This window comes from Gorilla gorilla, chromosome 2 (assembly GCF_029281585.2).
Source record: "Gorilla gorilla gorilla isolate KB3781 chromosome 2, NHGRI_mGorGor1-v2.1_pri, whole genome shotgun sequence".
Taxonomy (NCBI): Eukaryota; Metazoa; Chordata; class Mammalia; order Primates; family Hominidae; genus Gorilla; species Gorilla gorilla.
The window spans coordinates 108533482-108555333 of record NC_086017.1 but is presented as its reverse complement, the minus strand read 5'-3'; the positions used below and the strand labels follow the sequence as shown (position 1 = coordinate 108555333).

Below are 21852 nucleotides of genomic sequence, written 5' to 3'. Positions count from 1 at the left end.
CTGCTCTGTTTTTTTTCTCTCAACACATTTTACTTACTCTTCCACCTAAAACAGTCGTCATTTTTTTAGTTTTACTGGGAGCAGCTGATTTTATAATTTAATTTGTTCATAAGATATAGCACTATTTTGATAAGCCAACTCAGCTTGAATCACTTAAAATATATATTTACCTTTGTTTTTTAAGCCTCTCAGAAGATTATGACAACACAGCTGTGTTCTCATTTTTACGTAACTGTACGTTGGACCCAGGTTGACACACTATGCTCATGTGTAAGATCTGTTTATATGCTCTTTGGAGTATTCATACTTATTTCTTAGAAGGTTTGGAAAAGAGCTCAGCATGTTCATGTAACTATTTTTGCAAAGAAAACATAAGAAAGCTTCAACTTGCAAAATGCGCCAATACCAAATGATCAGCTAAGTCTGTTTATTTTCTTGGGCCACCATGTATCTATCATAAAGTTCTGTTTAAATTAAATTAATAATTTTACATTAAATCTAAGGGTATAATCTAACGTATTTTATTCAAAGCAATTCTACTGAGAATTACCAATTTTCTCAGTGCTTTGATAATTGCTTTTGCAAACTTGTGACAATGCACAAAGGAAATAGTCATGGATTTATCCCAAGCTTTTCTCTATGAAAGCCATTAGATCAATGAAGTCACCCTTGGTCTTTCCAGGAGCGGTCTTCATAAGGTAGTAGAGAAATATACTACGGTTAGTAAAAATAAATAAATAAATAAATAAAATTAGAGGTGAAAAGCCTTTAAACTACCACCAACTATGAAATATGTATGACATTATAAAGTTAATTTTTAAAAAATTGACAAACCCAGCCTCAGAAGATTTATAAACACAGTATTTTTTTCTCCCTCGCTAATAACCCCCTTCTCACCATAGTCATACCTCACAAAAATTCATTACATGATATCACTGGTCATTTCTGCAAATAATTCTAACAATATCAGGCACCAACAGTTAAAGTATTAAAAAATAAAGTAACAATACAACCAATAGAGCTGAATATAATTATCTAAAAATGAAACATTTATGTCAGTTTGGAAGCTACTTGATCACAAAACATGAAAAAGAGGTCAACTAGTTCTTTCTCATCTACCATCACACTCTACATACATCACTAAGGAAGCCCCACCTGGATAAATTTCTTTAGGTTAAGTCCGTGAACACTTCCCATATACGGCTTATACAAAATTACACATCCATGCTGAGTTATTTACCATTGCGTAGCAATAATCTGCAGTGGGCCAGGGTTTTAGTTGCAGGTTATTCAGAGCGGATTTATGTAGCATGATTTTAAAATCCTGGTTGGAAGCATAAACATAAGGTGTGTGCCTATAGTCTGAACAGAAGACTGCAGTTTGTGAAGTGATGTTTGGAGAATCAGAAGAGAGAGTAGTAGAGAGGATATCGTTCATTTTAGAAATGCTGAGGCACAAAACACAGGTGCTTGTGGTACTTTCATACATGAAATCCCTTCTCCTGTATGTGCATCATGTGTAAACGTAAAGTCTGTATGCTGCTGACTATTCGTCTCTGGTGTCCAATAAGTATGACTCCAATTCTTCTAATGTCACTGAAGGAAAGGAGAGAGCAAGAGTGAGAGCGAGAGCGAGAGCAAGAAAGAGAGAGAGAGAGAGAGATACAGAATATGAACATTTAGATCTAATAAGCATGCAAGATAAAATGAATATTTAAATATATTAAATAAGCACTCTGCCACAGTTACCAAAAATAGTGTAGCTTACTTGTTAAGCAGAGATTTAAATGAGCAGCAAAACTTTGTTTCTTTTTTTCCTTTTCTCTGGATCCACAGAATACATAAAGTTAATCTCAGATGTAATAATATATATTTTTCAATTTTATACACAGGTACTTATGTAATACTCAGATATTTCATAGGCGTAAATGCTATATAATTTAGGTAATGATATACATTTGCAACAGTATTAGCAAAATGGTGATTATGTAGGATGGAAGGTATAATATGAACTCCGTTTGATTTCTCATGGATTTTTGATATCTAGAAAAAATGCCCTTAGGTTGTACTGTATGAAATTGCCATTACTGTCTTAAAACAATGGCAATTTAATATGATTCAAACTAACCGTTTAGTCTTTTAAGCACATGTTAAATATTTTCATTGCATGTAGGCAAAAGACAATCTTTGAGATAGTGGAAAATGGTTGACCATTATAATATCTAGAAGGAGCTCTGAAAATGACATGATAATATTGCATTATTTGATGAAGGTAATAGAAACTGATTATGCAATATTAATATATGTGAGTAATAATTTGCCAAGGTAAAATTAAGTTGACATAAAGTCTATGATTTGGATGAGAGTAACATGCATTTTAGAAAACATTTAAAATATTTTAAATAGCTATTTGAATTAAATATATTCTTTCAAAGAATAATAGCTAAAAGTGTAATGTCCAACTTCCACTAGAATGATAGTTAGAAATGGTGAGCAAAGACTTGGAAATTACCCACTAGCCTAAGGAAAGGTGTTCTTGATACAGCATTTGAACTTATAATCCCCAGCAGGACATCTCGTTACAGTAATAACCCTAATATCACTTACTCAATGCTCATTCTTGAAATCAGGTCAAATGTTGTAAACCCTGCTGCCACGAAATTATTCTTGTATTGCCCCATCTTTATAGAATCTAGCCAGTCACCAACTGTGACAAACAAAGGATATTCCGGAACTTCACCAGGGGACTCTGGCATTCTGTAAGAAAACAAAACAAAACATGGAGAGCATTTAAAAGCCAAATAAAGCACAAATCACGGAACTTTATTTTTACTTTTACAATATTCTTACATCTAATGTTTTTATTCTCCATTTGAAAGCCTCTGATTTTCTATCTTATTCAAATCAGTCACTTTAAAAAATTATTTATCAAATCAGTGACTTATCTGGTGGAACACTTTTGTCTTTTTGTGCTTTTTGCTATGACTGGGCCTTACATTGATCTTTTTTTTCTTTTTAATTTCTTTATGATGGATGTTGAGATAACTCACATCTTGCTATCCCCCTTCTTCTTATACTTTTTTCTCTTGCATCAAATTTTGTTTTGAAACTTAAGGAATAGCCCATCCCTTATCCCCACAAGGAGAGTAGCCACAGGATGTTCATTCTTCCCCTGTCTGACCTACCCCTGAATCCATGTCCTTTTCTACATTTGCTGTGATAGTTCTTCTCCTTCTTATGGTGAATTCATTGATCAAACTTCCATTTATCTGTTCTCATTCAATAATAATTTATCATTTCTTAAAGTGTAATTTTATTGTCATAGAGTTCAGTTGCATGAATAAGATTTACACACATACAAGCTAGGGTAATGTCCCCAAAGCACAGATATTAATAAGGCACAAAACAACACAAAATCAATGTTAGGTTGGGTTAACAAGAAAATGGATCTTAAAGGCAATGATATAGCAATCTTTATTTTTGTTTCTCAGATCTGATGCAAGGGGCAGTATAAAGATATTACTTTGGAAAGGCTAGGGTATACATGTGCTTATATATACATTACATACACATATTTATATGCAATATATATGAAATAGTTATATATAATAGCTTAAGTCAGAGAGAATAAAAACAGAATTAATCTTATAAATTCTGGTAAAAGTAACTCAGAATTGTGTATTTAAGCCATTCTGACAATAAATTGTATTAGTTTCTTTACATAATTACATAAAAATACACATTAAAATATTTTGCATGTTTTAAAAAATATTTGGTGGTAAAAGTGCTTTTATAGTAATAAATGTGTTACAAAAGCTCTATGGTAATAAATATATCATTTAAAGAATTTTTAGATCTGTAATTTATATTAACTAGTAAAGCAGTAACAATCTTTAAAAAAAATTTAGTGTTTGAGTGAAATCGATATATTGTAAGTAATGAAAAACTTCCTTATTAGAAGTGAATCACTGAGTTATTTTTATTGGAATATTGAAGTTAGTTCAACTTTCATTTACTTTGTTTTTTAAGTTTTATAAAGTTAAAGAATGAAAGTATCTACAAAGACAATTAGAGCCATAGATTTTAATGTTCATATTTGGACTGTTTTATCAAAATGTTTTTACCATTCACATTTGAACTACTTCAGCTTTCACTAGCAATTGATAAGCTATGAGCACACATGATTACACCATGTGAAGTAAGAATTCCCCTACTGTGAAGCAGAAGGGCATATACATGCTATATAACCCTGGTATTGTTCTACTAATAATATGGGAATTAGGTCCTAAGGTTAATACTTAAGGTAAAAACTGAAATTCCCTAACCATCAAAATTACCCTTAAAAATCCTTTAAGTCACCCTAAAGTCACCAGGACCTGAGTCTTTTAGGAGCACAAGTTGTATATGGTACAACTACTGAAGATTCTGAAAGGTGCCCTTGGAAGGCCTAGAATTCATTTATTTGGTTTTCCTTTTATTACTACATTGACCTACCTTTTTCTAAACTGAGGTCTAGCTGAAGGTGGAGGTGGGGTGAACAGAGATTACAGGGTGGGGTTGTACTCTTTATATATGATTGGAATTAACATAAATTAAGTGCATATACCTTGTGATTGATTACACTGTAGTCAATATTGGGTCTGGTTATCCATACAGTGACTTCTGTCCTTTTTAACACTACTCAATTCTATTGCATTTCCTATTTGGAGGCTGTTAAGCTGCATTCTTTTTTCCTGTACTACAGATTGCAATGTTATTTTGATTGTGGGCTGTTTCATTTTAATTAACATCAAAATGATTCATGATTTGACCTAAAACAAAGATCAGTCATATTCAAAGATTGGAAAGCTATCATAGCATCTAACAACAAATACTTGAATTGTTGCTGTATTTATTCAAAGTTTCCTAGAGGTGTTTATGTTAATCAATATTGTAAAATAAAAATTCATATGTAAAATACAAAATAATAAAGGTCTTCATGGCAAAAATTGTGAAGCAGATTTTTAAGTTGTAGCATTTCTCAGAGTTTTCACTGCTCTAATGTGCATTGTAAATATGTAAGATAATTCAGAATAGCTTCTACATTATTTTTCTAAATTATTTGACCAGTTTCAGGGGATATACCATACTTCACTGACCAAGTTTAAATATCAAAATGACCAGGATATCCTTGTTGCTTGTTAACATAAATAAAACCACATGTTAGAAAATTGAGTGTCCTATTTCAAAACAACGTGACTCTCCTGTCTTTTAAATACTTGTCAAAGTAGTTCGTTAAAACTGAAGAAAATTAAAAGAATGTATTAAAGTGACTTTCCCTTCATACTCCTATGCCATTCTCGATGCACCGACATAGTCAGATGACTTCTACTTCTTTCTCCTGAGATAACACTGGAATCACTCTTGAAATTTCACAATTTCATATATTTGGTGAGTGGAAATGTAACTTGCTAATTTTATGTCCTTAGTATAAAAGGTCATGGAAGGACATTCTGTATGTTAAATGACTTAAATAGCCTATTTCCCTTGTTGAAAAGCATCTGCTATTTGCTTCCAGAATGCTTTAATACCATAATTCCCTTTCTCTCCACGCATCTTCAGTGACCTAGTTACTCTTTGGCCTTTATACGACTGCCTTGGCAGTTGATTTAGTAAGGTCAGGGTCCCCTCATTGTTCACAGACACTGTGCAATAACTTTTCTTTCACCTTATCTTCTAAGGAAGTTGAAAAATGTTGCTATTTTCTGGCTTCGAGGGCTTGGTACTATTATCCTCACATGAATTCTCTGGAATATTACCTAATAAACAATAAACGCCCTTTCTTATCAAACATGTACAATGATAAATTTAGTCTGCTATTTGCTAAGCATGTAGAAATTTGTGCTATTTGGTGATTAGTGAGTACTGCCCACCTGAGAAATATCTTTACAGCAAAACCTGCAGCTCACATTTTAAAAAATACTTATTGTAGAATAGAAGGTCAAGGATCAACTTTTTCCTCAGAAGAATGAGAATGGGGCTAGAATTAGGATATTTCAGGTAAAATTACGGTTAATTTAGATCATAGAAAGGGCTGGAGTATAGGTATTACAGGTAATGTTACAGTTTAGTAATAAATATAAAATTTCAACACAATAAAATATGTTTAAAAATGAATAGCTCTGGTAAGAGTCCAGAAGTTTTTACTCTAATGAGCCCTTTGAGTTCACAATACTACTAGCGTTTTAACTTAGAAATTCCTTAGATAGGTCATCAATATATATCAATACTACCATTAAAAAGCAAGAAGTGTTTTATCCTCAAAGTTTTCCATGTTTTATATTCATCATATAAATACATAATAGTAATAGACATACTAAAATGATTCAAGAAAGGTTATATTTTGAGAAACACTATTGCAAGCTAAGATTCTGTTTTAACATGACACCCTCACATGCTTAAAGGCTTTTCTTCTCTTGCACTCTAACACAACTTCTTGTTTCCTAGCTAATACATGTATATGTGATTAGCAGAAATGTACAGATAGGGTCCATTTTATTTTACATTGCCTTCATTTCACATATTCATGAATGTATCCCATGTTTCTGCAGTTTTCATATTCAAATGAGTGCATAATATTCTATATGTGGATGCTTAATAATTTGTTAATTCTCTAAAGTTAGACTCTTAGGTTGCTAACAACATTCTTTTAGTAAACATGAGTATGTAGTCTTAGAGCATGTTTCTTTTTGTTTCAATTGAATAACTTCTTTGGGAAAAATTCATAAGACAGAAGATTTTTTTAAAAGAATAAGTGAAAACTCCCCGAGGGCAGGAACACATCTCTCTGTTTTTGTGTAGGCACTCACATAATGCTGAAAACATTATACGAGTTCATTAAATACGTGATGACTCAGACTTGAATATTAAATTATCTACAGAACAGTTTGGTCCATAACATGATGGCTGATTCATGATGAATATTTTCACTTAATTCCAATAAATAAAAAACCTAGAAGAGTAAGTACCTGTTGATATAGTGGTCAACTTATTAAATAATATGCTGTTTATTCAAATTATTCCTTGTATTGTGAAAATGTTTATTCTGTCTTTATAGGTTTCAGAGTGGAGAAAGAGGCAGTGATAGGTGGAGTTGGGTAGCTTAGGGTTAAGGGTTCACCTGCAATTATAACCAGACCTAGAGCAACAACAGCACATTGACTTAATGCAATATGGCTGCTTTTACATGAGTTCCTCATCTCGTGACTCAGGGACTGCACTTCACACTATTCACTTAATCCATGAAATAATTTTGTCGTGCATACACTATGTACATACCCTTGGAAGAAGAATTTACATAATCATATATTTTTAAAAAGTCCTTTCTGCAATTAAGCCTAACATTCAATGTGAACACATTAAATTAATGAAATAATTTTGATATTTAAAACATTTTTAAAGTGTAATTTTACTCAAAGGGCTATGAAACCTCAAATGCATAGACATATAATCTATAGATATAGATACAGATATTTTGTGCTTGTGGGTAATATATATTTGTTTCAAACAGTCTAACTCCACAGTGTTAAGGACATTAATTATCTTTTGTCAGTCTTTTATTTTCAGTAAGTCTTCAATTGTTTTTTATTGATATGATTATTTAAACATAATAAGGCTGATAACTAGTGAAAAATATGAAGGAATGAAAATTAAAATTTCAAAGTAAAATTTAAAGTTGTAGATATGTTTGAACATTAAGAGGAACAGATGCAGAGCAGGGATAATACTTATAAAGAATTTCCCATAATTCCCAGTAGTGTACCCAGCACATGGTTCCTACGGCCAGAGTAATAGACCCCTGAACCTTAAGAAAAGCCTGCTTTTGTGAGGAAATAATCCAGGATCAGAAAATAGTCTCATGTCACATGCCAACTGCAATTCATTGGCAGTGGTTGTCAAAATGTTGTCATGAGAAGGATACTAAGGCAGAATCTGGACTCAGCAGGAGAGTGTTGTGATGATTAGTAATATCTGCCATAGTGAGAAAAAGAAGCAAAACGTATTTATGCCAGCACCAGAAAAATTCAATCTACAGAAATGCCTGAGGACGTAATTCTGGAATTATGTGATGTTACTGCCATATTTTCCTCATTTCTCTATATTGTTGCTATTACTACTTTCCTTTTTCAAGTAATGTTCTTCAAGTGGCTGGGCATTGTGGGAGGGTGTTTGGGGGATATATGGACTATGTATTTTCTATTTATTCCCATGACTAAGGTCATATTCTCTACATTCTAGTATTTGCCTACTGGGACATAAAATAACAGGCTGCTCTCCAGCAAGAATTGTTTTTTGAATTTTAATAGACTCCATCTATGAAGTTTGACTAGTCCAGATAAAATCTATCTGGAAATGTGAAAATGTACCCCCTTTTCTTAGAATCATATTTTTGAAGCAGTGTTGTACTAGCAAACATCTTGCCTTTCTGTGTGATTCTATGTTGTATACTGGAAAGAGCAAGGACTTGGAGTCAGTGGCCTTCAAATTCCTGATCTACTCATTATTGCTGTGTACTCTTGGGAAAGTTAGCCTCTTTATGTCTCTGTTTCCGTGTCTAAGGGATGGGAATAATAACAGTGAGGATTAAGTGACATAACCAATAAAAGCCCCTAGTACCACAACTGGCACATAGTAGGCTCTCAACAAATGGCAGTCATAGTTATTGTTGATAATATATATTAAGAGTTTGTATCAGTATTAATATGGATATTGACATTATATTATAAAGATCTTGTGACAGCAGTTTATGGGAATTTTCTATTTTTCTTTTCTCTTTTTTTTAGATACGGGGTCTCACTCTGTTGCCCAGGCTGGAGTGTAGTGTCATGATCATAGTGCACAGCAGACTTGAAGTCCTGGGCTCAAGTGATCCTCCCACCTTGCTCTCTCGAGTAGTTGGGACCACAGGCATGTGCCACCATGCCTGGCTAATTTTAGTTTTTAATTTTTGTAGAGATGGGGTCTCATTTTGTTGCTCAGGCTGGTGAACTCCTGGCGTCAAGTGATCCTGCCACCTTGGCCTCTCAAAGGGTCAGGATTACAGGTGTGAGCCACTGAGCCTGGCTGAATTTAGATTTTTCTAATGGGCAGATAGAAGTTTCAAATCTCCTGATCCATCTTTCATATTCTGTCTTCCTTCCACAAAAGTTTGCTTATTATTCAATTTCAACATTGGTTTTGGCCAGCCAGTTATTTCTCTGTCATGAAAAGCATATTTAAAAGTGCTAGCAACAAGAATAAAAAAAAAAAAGTTGTCTATGACTTGGTGTATAGAGATAAACAATTCAGCAAATGCTGATTATGTATGGCCTATGTGGCATTGAACAAAATCTTCTCAAAATAAGTAGAAAATTTTATATCAAAATGTTGGAAGTTATTGTATTCAGAAGATAGCAGTATTGGTGCATAATTCGCTAAATGGAGAGAGATAGTACTATTCAGTCTTATAGCATTATTCACAGTTTTTTAAAGAAGAGGTTCTAAATAATGGTATTGGTATGGGCTTTTCCCTACCTTCATGATTCACATATTACTGGAAACTAAGTGCTTTAAAGTTACAAGATAGACTAATATGCACTACAGAAGCTGGTAGTTGCAGTTGCTAAAGTCTTATAAGATCCCTAATTATGGCCCAGTGGGTAGTAACAATATACAGTACATAAGGTGTCTTGGCCTGGGCAAAGCATTATTTCTGAGGTAGCCAACATCTGGACAACTGCTGCCCATCCCGGGATGCCACATTTGAGCTGATAGTCAAGAAGCCCCTAATGTGTCAAGTTCTTTGTCAGTGACACGCTGGGGACCTGGAGCAGGGATTAGAAGAAAGCATTATTTTCCCATTACATTGAAACTCTGTCCTAAAGGATACTGACCAGCTGACTATAGCCTGGTGCACTCAGTAGACTTCCATGTGTGGAGTAATCAGGGGCGAGGGTTGAAAACAATGCAGAATAAATGTGTAGGACAATGTGGGTGAGGGTGGGGGAGGTAGGACTGGGTGAAGGGTCACCATGTAGCTATCAATCTACAAAGTGGGAAAATACTTGGGGTTGGGAGCAGCTACAAGGCTAGCCCTGAGGGTTAGTGGAGAAGGAGAAAAAGGTGTTTTAAAGTGCATGGCCGGGCACTGCTCCAGATGCTGTTCTACACACAACCTTGGCCTTAAGCTGGGTCCTTTCTCCCAAGGGCTGTGCGTGACATGACAGCTACAAATAATTATTTGAAAGGCAGTTATAAGGCATTATTGTAAAGTGAATGAATGTGAGGGTAGTTTGAAATTCACATTTATGAAAGGATAACTGCCTATATTAATACAGTGGTTCTGCAAATTAGTTTTTTACTGTTAGTTGGATTTAGGGTTATACTTATAATACTGCCACATTCACTTATATGGTATATCTACACTTTCTTGAGTAGGAGAGAAAGCAAGCATGTTGGGAACTGCACAGAGCTCTGAATATTCCCATGGGAGTGTGTCAGGCACAAGAATATTTGCTGCACCAAATAATGAAAGCCTTCTATGACCAACGTGTTTTCAATTTAGGTACTCTGACCTTTGAGAGGAACAATTGCAGATATAGGTTTATGAAATTTCCAATATGTTAGTATAAAATTATTACATTTTCAATATGTTAGTATAAAATTATTAAACTGTGGATTTCATGGCCTTCCTCATCCCTTTGTCACTTTAATTTCTTCCCCTCTTACTACTCTGTCAAGAGAAAGGATAACAGCTTCTCAGGTGAGTCTTGAGAAAAAAGCAATTAGAATGGAATAAAAACCATGGGGACCTAGCAGATGAGAGAGTAATATCAGCATATAAGTGTGAGAGAAATCTGGGGGTTGGGGATGCTACACAAAAGGAAAGTGCAGGAGAATTTAAGAAGAGTTGCAGTGGATTATACACCTGGACTCCTTTTCAGGTTTGAGAGATACAGGAAAAAAGATGGAAATTCTACATATGTCATGTTTCCTTAATCCAGCATCACTCTGGGGCAGACAACTGGGCTCTGCAATTTGGGAGACAGAGAAGCAGTGTCACCGTTTTATGAGCATAAAACAGGCATTCTTTAGGTAATATTGCTATCCTTTAATCTACTGTGTCTCTTCTCCCTAAACAGTCTCAGTTCTCTGGAATCAGAAACAGAGTGGGTGGGTGGTTTTGGAGGTAAGAGGGTGGAGCAGGAGAACCCATCCAGGCTGCCGTGAAAATGAGAACGCTGATAAAGGTTCAGGCATGTGAACCTTAGAACACTGATTCTTTTTGTTTCTCAAACAAAAGTATATTAATGGCAAAAGCAGTATCACATATGTCTTTGTCAGAAATGAAGCTAGCAAATCAGTCACAAAAACTTCAATTTGGTTTCCCAGAGATCAGACTTTAGAATTGAATCAAGATGCCAAGTTTATATAAAGCACCCAACTTTTGGCCTGCGTGCTGCAGTGCTGTCTCAGAGCTTGCCACTCATGGGGCTTTTCTGCTGGATTGCTGAACAGCCCACTAAATCACAGATCTCTGGCCCTCAGATACACCCTCACATCTTGACTTGACCTCTGGATCACTGTTACTTTTTGACACTTTCTCATCTTACATTCTTCATCAATATTTTCCAAATATGATGATCATTCATAATCTTGAAAAAGCAGAGAGGAAATTGTTTTATCTGCTTTTCTTCAAAAAGAAGGTTTTTACATCCTGCTTCTATAGCTATAGCACAGTCAGACAGCTTTGTTGATGGGCACTGATTGTGGATTCTGTTAACTCTATACCACAACAAGGGGCCCATATTAAAGGATTTCAGTTTATAGATGCCAGTATCCTCTTCCATTAATGCAGACTCACTACTAGCTCTTTCTCCTCAATACTATAGCATGACCAAGTCACCTCAATAACTCATATAAAAACAAAAACCAAGAAACATTTCCTCTAACTACTTTTCTTTCTCATCAGAGACAGGTTTCTTGAAAAAAAAATTGGTATTATGTATTGCTCTTTTCTCTGAGCTTATATTCACTCTTCCTCTATTGTAATCTGTCTTACGCAACTGTATTGAAAATGCTGTACCAAAGGTTGTGTATGCACACCTGAATGTCTCATTGCTGAATCCAATGGAGACATTTCATGTTTTATTTTACTGCAATTTTGTGAAGGCTTGGACATTACACTCCTTGAAACTCTCTCCTCTTTTGGCTTCTATGATACTGCTCTTCCCTCTTTTCCTGATTACTTGTCTGGCTTCTCTTTTTCAGTTTCCTTTGGGTACTTTTTGTTCAGTTCATGTCTTAAATTAGAGGGTTTCATCCTTTCCACTATTTATATGCATTCTTTATACTCTCTGTGGGCTATCTTAACTACAGTTAAAGCTTCAGCTATAATCTATATGCTGATGATCTTCAAATCTACATCTCTAGTCCAGATCTTTTTACCTGAGATTCAACCTATAAATATAACTGTCTAGATGTCCCACAGGCATCTGCAACTCAGCATGTTCAAATGGTTTCATTTCTATTCCAAAAACTTGTCCCTCTCCCTCTCTCTGGGGTAATACCATCAGCCAGCTTGTATAAGAAAGAAACTTGACAAACATCTTTGATTCTTTTTCTCCTCCCTCCCTCCATATTCAAACAGTGACTAAGATGCACTGGTTTTCCTAATAATAATGTTATTATTACTTATTATTAGGAAATGATAATAATAATAAAATTCTCTTATCTTCTGACCCCCAACCTCATTCCCATTTCAGAAGTCAAGCCCTGATCTTTTCTAGCTTTAGTTACTGAAAACCTAAAACTGTCTCTGTTTCCAATCTTGTTCCTTGTTTTGCACTCACAGTGTAAATCATCCCTAGAGTGATCTTTCAGAAATGCAAACGTAATCATGCTATTCCCTTGCGTAAAATCCTTCCATGGCTGTCCATTGCTTTCATGAGAAAATCCAAAGTGCCTTTCCTTCCTTTACTGCTTCCTGTGCTGGACTTCTTTAGGGAAGATGGGCCGGAGTAATAGTTTAATCTCTAGCTATTTCATGCTTGGCTTCACTTTATTGAGGCTGCCAATTAGTGATTTAGAGGTGAACTCTTAAGTGCTCTGCTGTGAACTGAGGTCTGTTTCAAATAGTCCTTGAAGAGCCTCGGCCTTACTGTCACTAAAAACCTGCACTGGCTTGAACCTGTGATCTGAAGTTGAATGTCTGAATAGCCCCCAGCCATCCCCTGAGTGAAGAAGGTGAGCTTTGGATAGGCATTGGTTATTTCTAAGTCCAATTTTTTCTAAATAAAGAAATATGTTTTTAACTTAATGATATTTAAAATGTAATATTTTCAGACATAGATGATAGTCTTTTTTTTTTCTACTCTTCCTCTTATAATTGCTCTTCACAGGGAGGTGAGTAGATCTTCTCAAGTCTACTGACTTTTACAAAATGGTGTATTGAGTGCCTCCATTTTCTTGTCTTGTTATCTGTTCTTTTCTGGTTTTAGGAATGGAGAGTAACAACAACTAGATGTGATCATATCAGCAGGAAATATTCTTCCTCTGGGCTGATTCACAAATTGCCCCTGTCTGGCTTGCCATTTCAAATTCAGGAACAGAACATAGAATAGGCAAGAAAATTAAAGGGGCTGCACACACACACACACACACACACACACACGCACGCGCGCGCGCACACACACACACACACACACACTCTCTACTTCTAAAGGTAAGGAAGGATCAATCAATTTTAAAAGGCTATGTAAATATCAAAGACCCAAACAGGAAAAGATATAAACAAAGTAATTCAGAAAGATTAGAGAGAGAGAAAAGGAAGGGGAATCTGTTATCTTTTTTTAAAAGAGTCCATTTTTACTTTAATGTTAATAATTCTTTTTTTCAGCTGATTAATGAAATATGGTTTCCACAAAGTCAACAACTAGATGGTTATCAAGGCATTTTTTTTCCTTTCTACCTGTTATTATTATCTATAGCCTGAAAGAAACCATAATTGTCAAGAAGAAAAAAACTCAACATTGTGCGTCTTACACAAGGATGTCCTCCACCAGGGTGTGAAGGGCACTGGGATTTCGGATCAGTTTGTCAAGGAAGCTGACAATGTCAGTAAATTTTGGTCTATGATTTCTCTCCTTCTGCCAGCAATGGAGCATCAGTTGGTGTAGAGATGCTGGACAGCCCATGGGAGCTGGAAGTCTGTACCCTTCTTCAATGGACAGAATGACCTAAATGCAAACATATACAGATTACTCTCTTATTTTTAGGCAGTAATACATATGCTATGTTATAATTTCTTTTTTTACAAGCAGAAGAAGCCAAAATAATGGTAAGCATGAAAACTACTTGTGAGTACAAGGACCTAAATAAGGATAAATACAAAAGCTGTGAACAAAAATTGCAAGTAGCTCCAAAGCATCTGCTCACCCTATGAGAGGAAAATATGTTTTAAACATGTGCTACCAGTATAGAGGAGGTTAAGTTCCCTGCAACCGTAAGAAATAATTTTTTGTGTTACTTAGCTGGAACATCTCAAAACCCAAATAAACATCAGAAAGTCAGCATTGTGATTGATGAATTTAGTGCAAATAACATATAACAAATGTCTTAAGTAAAAATTTTAAGAAAAATTCTGTTGAAGCACTGATTTCTTGAGTCATTTTTTATCCTTTTATGATAATGTCAGTGTGTACCCTGTTTCTAACCATCATCCCTTCTTTCTTCATCATTAACTTAATTTCTATTCTCTTACATTTAGCTTTCCCTTAGTCTGACACTGACCTGATTATGAAGTCATACTCCTATACCTCCTAAGGTCATTCAATTCTTAAAATGCTCTCACTGGCTAGCTTAAGGCTATAGGGCAATAGGAGCATTAGCTTGAGTGTCCTCTGAGCTAGTGTGCTTCAGCAGAACTTCTGTGATGACAGAAATGTTCCCTTTCTACAACATGGTAGCACACAGTCACATGTGGTTAGTGAGCACTTGAAATACAGCTACTAGAATGAAGAAACTGAATTCTCAACTTCAGTTACTTTTAATTAATTTAAATTTAAATGTATATAGCCACATGTGTCTAACGGCTACTCTATGGAACAGTGCAGCTCTCGGGAAATGTATCTGTATAAGATCCCAAAGTTAAGAGTAACAAGATAACAACTATTTTTCTTGGTACTTAAGGAAATCACAAGATAAGGCAGGAAATTCATCTGTTTAGTGTATGATCCACCTTCCTAGCAATATGATAATGCTGACCCTGAATTTATGTAGCCTAGGTTTTCATGAAATGTTCAAAAGTATCCATGTGAACATTTATTCTTATCTCCAGGGAAAAGACAAAAGAAAGTGTTTATTGTCACCATTGTTGAGTTTGGAAAACGGAGGAACAGACTAATATTTAAAGACAGGCAAAATTTAACTTCCACCTCCTCTGTCCCTCTCAAAAACACAGAAATATAAAAATGCAATTTGATTTATTCTAAAATTTACACTATTGGACATGACTAACACATTCTTAATTTATGTTAGAGGCTGTTTGTAAAAAACGAAGAATATGTCTTCACAAACCTCTTTACTGCTAAGTTTTAGCTTTTTTAGTAATAGGGAATTTCTCATAATCCCATCATTGTCTTTTTGACCAGACCATTTTAGCCTGTCAGGACACTAGCATTTTTCTATTCACTTTATATTTTATTACTGAACAGGATTTTTCTCATCTGCTTTCTGACTACTTTCACTAGCAACTAGGCTTGGGTTTTAAGATTTCGTTACGTGTTTTATTAAGGCAGGATGTGTGTAAAACACTTGCAATGCATTAAAACTATTGTGGATAGCTCAGAGAACTAAGAGAAATAGCATAGAATTCCATTTTAAAACAACATTGAAATGCCACTCTAGGAGTGCTTGATAGTCAATTTTCCAGTTATCTAATTATAAATGCATGGAATAAAATAGGTGACAAGTGAGGTTATATTCTTAGAAAAAAATAGCTTCCTTTATTATCTACCATGTGCTATGCACTTTGCATATTTTTATTCATTTACTGCTTAAAATAGCTCGATATGGTAGATATTATTATCCCCATTTCTTAAATGAGATGATTTAGACTCAGAGGAATAAGGAAACTTGCCTAAATTCACATAGCTAGTAAGTGGCAGGGTTGAAATTTGAACTAAATTCCTTTTAACTTACAACATTTTCCTCTGACCACTCCCCAGAAATGCTTTTTAGTTCTCATGATATAACATCTTCCTCTCCAATTTCTTATCACCCAATACAATTTTAGTAGTGATTACCATGCTATCTTTTGTCATGGCATCTGCTATTTGGACTTCAATGTTTTTACTTGGATCCTAAGTTTAATATTCTGGGTAAATAAAAATTATTTATTTCATAGTTTGCACAATATAATCTCAAACTGAACAGAGTCATTTCTTAATGCCTCTGAGTCTTGTGCATGTATGTATGATTGCATCCATAACATTGTACTATAATTTTTTCATCTGCCTTTCCTCTAAGGCTGTACATACCTGAAAGCAGGAATTATACTTCTAAATTTTCTATGCTTATCATTTAGTACATTGCCTGACAGAGTAATAAATATTATTGACCTAAACAAATGCTATTAGAAGAAATTTTTGGATTTGTCTTGATAGAGGAGCAGATTCTTGGAAAACTTAGTGTCTCAACCTATTAAAAATAGATTCAAAGTATAAGCATGATGGCATTTGAAGTCCTCTCTGAAGAAGGTGTTGATTTAAAAACTGCTGCATCAAGCAGCCTTGTCCAAAAATGATCTCATAAACTCACTCTGGCTTTCCTGGACAAGGAGCCAGATGAAATTGGAAGCTTGCTCTTCTCTAAGAGGTAGGTACTTGACCAAAACCCAGCTTCTTGTAAGACTTGTGGCTTCTGCCTCCTGTCCACAGGGTTACTATTTTCCATTGGCCCCAGGTCCTTAGCTTCAGACAACTCCTGTAGACAGTTGGCATCCAAATCTAGAATGCTTAGCATTAAGCAGGTTGCTTACGCCTCTTGACAAAGTTGCTCTCATGCATGCCTTGTAAGAGTGATGAGCAGGTAGGTTCCCTTGCCTGGAAATTTTACCCACAATGCATCCAGTAGAGCATGTGGTCCCGGCCTCTCTGTGGGGACAGTGGGAGGATCAGAAGACTCATGACTTCTTCTTGCTGACCTCTGGCTTATAAATTTCCTCAATTCTTTAATTTACAGCCTTGTGAAATCTGTCTTGAGCCCTGGCTCATGACAGGTGCCAAACACAAAGGGACCCATCTTACAGGAAAAGAGTAACAATAACAGCAAGAGTGGCAGTGATAAAAACAGATTATTAGCAATTATTGAGAGCTCTTGAGTACTTTCAAGGCCAGTTCTAAGTGATGTTCATGTGTTAACTCTTTTAATCTTCACAATAACTTTATGAGGTAGGTATAATTGTTATCTCCATTTTACAGACAAATAATCATAACAAGAGGTTTAACCTGCCCAAGATCACACATCTGAAAATTGTCTTCAAAGGTAGTCAAAGAAGAAACTTATATTTTTTAAGCAATTAATAAAATTGCTTAAAAGATATATGTTTCTAACAGATTTTTAAATTTATTCATCCAAACGGATAGATATTAAACACTTAATATGTACTATTGACCATTCTGTGTTCAAGGGATAACGTAACAAGTCAGGTATATCTCTGTCTTTAAGAAATGTATTAACTATTGAGAGTGACCAGGGACTATGAATATGGGAAGTGCCACATAGAACAGGCTGTTATGGGAGCATGTGGGAGAGGTACCTAACCCAGCCTCAGGAAGGCTTCTTCCAGGAGGTGACTGAACCTTAAGGGGTATGTGAAAGGGTGCAGGGCCAAGTGTGTGGGTTGAGGAAAGGAGATGTGATCTAGAATGCAAGTAGATTTAGGTGGCTAGAATAGTCTTCAAAGAGAGGAATGGTGAGTTTTGAGGTTGGGAGGTTACGTAAAATTATGTTTCTTGAGATCATGAATGATTTGGCATGATATAAACTTAGATTTTATGAAAAGGGGAAAAGGATTTTAGAAAGTAAATTATATTAGATTTTCCATTTAGAAAAGCTCACTGTGGCTGCAGTGCACAGAGTGCACTGGGGAGTCAAAGGATCCAGGAAGGAGCTTTGCAGTGGTCCAGGCCTTAGTGGAGGCAATGGCTGTGGTGTTCAAGAAGTGAACTGTTTTGACAGGACTGGGCTGAGATTAGATGTGCCAAGTAGAGGGAGGAGATAAACAACTTCTAGGATTTTGGCTTCGTCAGCTGGTAAAGAGAGAGGACAGAGGAGAAGAAGCAATTCTCGGGCTGGAGTGATGATGAGTTCAATTTTCTATCAACTTTCTGGTTTCAGATTCAACATATATACCTTTGAGAGTTTATTATGTGTCAAGTTCTGAGCTAGGTGTTTTAACACAGTTTACCTAATTTAGGTCTCAAAATACTTTATTATTTGAGTATGATTATACACATAGGTAAGAAAACCAAACCTCAAACTGATTAAAAGATTGGGTCAATATCACATAGCAAGTAGTTTCATGAATAATAGATTAATATTATCATCATGGTAGCCTCTCGATCACAGTAGTGGTAGAGAAATCTGTCCTGAGTCTTGCACCACATCTTGACTCATTCCCCCAGAATTAGATCTTGAGATCTCTTTGTGTGACTTATATACTCCATGCTTTCACTATCACCTATCTGCTTATGGCCTCCATGTCTGCAGCTCTAGCTCAGCTTTCTCTCTAGATTTCTATATTTATCACCTATAGGATATATCACTTCATAAAGGTACCTTGGATTTCTTTTGTGCAAAACTAAACCCGCTCCTCCTTTGGGATTTTTGTCCTTTAGGAAGGGTACTGCCATTCTTCCAGTGATTCAAGTTAGCGGTCAGGGAGTCATCTGGGCCTCTGCCTTTCCTGTTGCTCAAAATTAACTCATCATGCTGATTCTACCGCCTTCATAAAATTTAAATCTTTTTTCATTCTGTCTTCAAATGATTTATTTCCCGTTTTGATCACTGCAAAGGCCCCCCATTAGTCTCCTTGCTTCTCCTTTTCCTCCACCGATCATCCCCCACGATGCAATGAAAGCAATCCTACTGAAGTGGAACTGTGATCATGTTCCTCCCACATCTGAAATTCTGCAATGGCTCACCATGTGCCTGGCTCTCAGTCCTCACCTTTGCTCTGTTCCGTTTTACCCTTGGCTCCAGCCAATACAAAACATTTGTAGTCTCTTAGCTTGGGTGAACTGAGCTCCTCCAGAGCAGCGACTGTTTCTTTGTTCCACGTGTTCCCAGCATGTAGCACAATGCCTTGTCAAGTCAAAGAATGGAGTGCCAATTGTCAGATATGTGATTTATGAAAGCTGAATTTTCAGAGAAGCTTGAGAAATCCTATATTAACCTTTATCTTCATAAACATTTTCTTTGTGGAAAGTTTTGATTTAGAGGTATATTCTGATTCCCTAATTAAGGACTGACAGGGAGCAGCATATGGGGTGCTTTATCTAAAGGACTAATTGAGGTTTGTTGTCTTAGGATACGAAGGGGTGATAATTAACTAGAGAGAATTTTTTAACAGTTTGGTTTTATGATATTTGTAGGCTGTCATCCTTTGGAAGAAGAGTTATACAAGGTTATAATGTAAGAAGAAAATTAAAATAATGTGAAAAATATGAAAATGACTGCAATGATAATTTTTATGAAAAGTTAGAAGGAATTACATTCTGTCAGAAATTATTATCTTAAACCTGGCTGCTTATTCTAAATAGATCATACTGGTTTCTTGACACTGACATCACAATTTTTAACAACCTAGAATCAACAGAAGGCTCAGTTGGGGCACGTAGCAGGCTGTTCTGCTCTTGCTGAATCTGATGAGTTTTCCAATTTTCTTGATGGTTTCTGAATCAAAGAAGGCAATGCACATCTTATATTAAGGAAAACAAGTATTAGACAGTCAATAAGAAGATATTGAGACATCTCTGAACAATACTATTGAGCAAGGACTGCTTAGACTCTGCAGGGTATCACATTTTTATGTTATAAGGCTGCTAGGTATCTCCAAAAGAGAGGCACGTTGAATTTAGTTATTTATACAGTCTTTTAAAAAGAAACTGTCTCAAAATTTAACAAGGGCTGAAATGTACACTAGAAAATGGAATGTGAAATGATTTTATTTTTATCTTCCTTCTAAATATTCTTCACATCTTTGTGGAAAACCTATAATTTCAGGTAGAAGGGGGATTGCAAAGCAGAGAGTCACAGTCTATACTTACTTTTTGTGGTAACGATTACTTATACAGATTAGGATGTTTGTATTCATAATACAATAACACTGAAAACACTGGTAATGTATTTTCCTGGTGTGCAATATAAAGATTGTGTCTACATGAGCAAAAAAAAAAAAAAAAAAAAAAAAAAGAAAAGAAAAAACAAGGCAGAAGGAAAGTGGTTCTAAGTAAATAACACTTGTAATTTTATACTTTCTGATATGGCTTGGCCATGTCCCCACCCAAATCTCATCTTGTACTGTAGCTCCGACAATCCCCACATGTTGTGGGAGGAACCCAGTGGCAGGTAATTGAATCATGGGGGTGTGTCTTTTTCATGCTGTTCTCCTGATCGTGAATAAGTCCCATGAGATCTGATGGTTTTATAAAGGGCAGTTCCCCTGCACATATTCTCTTGCCTGCCACCATGTAAGACATGCCTTCACTCCTTTTTTGTCTTCTACCATGATTGTGAGGCCTCCCCAGCCATGAGAAACTGTGAGTCCATTAAGCCTTTTTCCTTTATAAATTACCCAGTCTCTGGTTATTTCTTCATAGCAGTGTGAAAATGGACTAATATACTTTCTCATTCAATATTTTTCAACATTCAGAATGTATAATTCAATTAAAAGCAATCAAATGCCAAATGAAATTAGGTATACTAATAAAAAGAATTATAGAAAAAAGGCATTACAGTGATGAAATATTTAGACAGAGAAAACACTTTTTTCAGAGACTAATTTGTTATTTAGCCTAAGATTTTCTTTTTAAGATTTTCTTCTTAGCTTTAAGATTAAAAAAAAACTTTCTTAAAATCCTACACCTAAGACAATTCTCCATCCTTTCTTTTTGGAAGTCACAATAGCATGTCAAGGACCTATATAAAATGGAAAGTGTTGGTCCTTCAGGAGGTCTCCTTTTTTCGGATTGTTAAATGAGTGGACAAAATGAGGAACAACATGTAGGACTCTCATATGTTAAAAAGTTGTTGATGACATGATTTATCATTTAAAAAATCTTTGTTCCTAACAGTTTAAAGTCTCATTCAGTTTGTAAGTCATGGAAACAACATTAGAGAAGGAGTTGCCTGAAACCGCACTGAAGTCCTAAGTTGTCACTAACCAAGCTCTGCCTTTGGGCAAGTCTCTGACTCTTCATTGATAAAGGAAAGAGGACTGGACTCTGTCTGCAATAGTACCTTTCACCTCAAAAAATCTATGTTTCTGGTCATTGAAACCAAAGATTTAGTCTGTAGGAACTTTGGTAACATCTCTAGATCTGGAGTTTCTGCAAATTTAATTCTGGATTTGGCCTCCATTCTAAGGAATATTTCTCACAGAGTTCCAAGTGCTTAGATGGACCTCTATACTGAGACAAAAATACAGACAGAACCAGAGTATATCCTTGTAAAGTAAAGCTAGGAAGATTTAAGGCACCATGGTATTTCTTACTATGCCAGTTCCTGGACAACAAATTACATTTTTGAAAATACAAGGACACATTCCAAATC

The 21852-nt window shown here is 35.4% G+C and overlaps 1 protein-coding gene across 2 annotated transcripts in view; it reads right to left on the bottom strand.

Annotated features, from left to right (window-relative positions):
• Nucleotides 1-1419: 1419 nt before the first annotated feature.
• The window catches only part of EPHA6 (EPH receptor A6), a 925594-nt gene continuing 905161 nt past the window's right edge, over nt 1420-21852 (bottom strand). For both annotated transcript variants that reach the window (XM_055383471.2, XM_019024873.4), the window contains 3 exons: nt 14062-14255; nt 2608-2757; nt 1420-1596 (listed from right to left, as the gene is read on the bottom strand). In XM_055383471.2, coding sequence (XP_055239446.2) covers nt 1482-1596; nt 2608-2757; nt 14062-14255 — 459 coding nt within the window. In that variant the 3' untranslated portion in view covers nt 1420-1481. The remainder of the gene's footprint in view (nt 1597-2607; nt 2758-14061; nt 14256-21852) is intronic.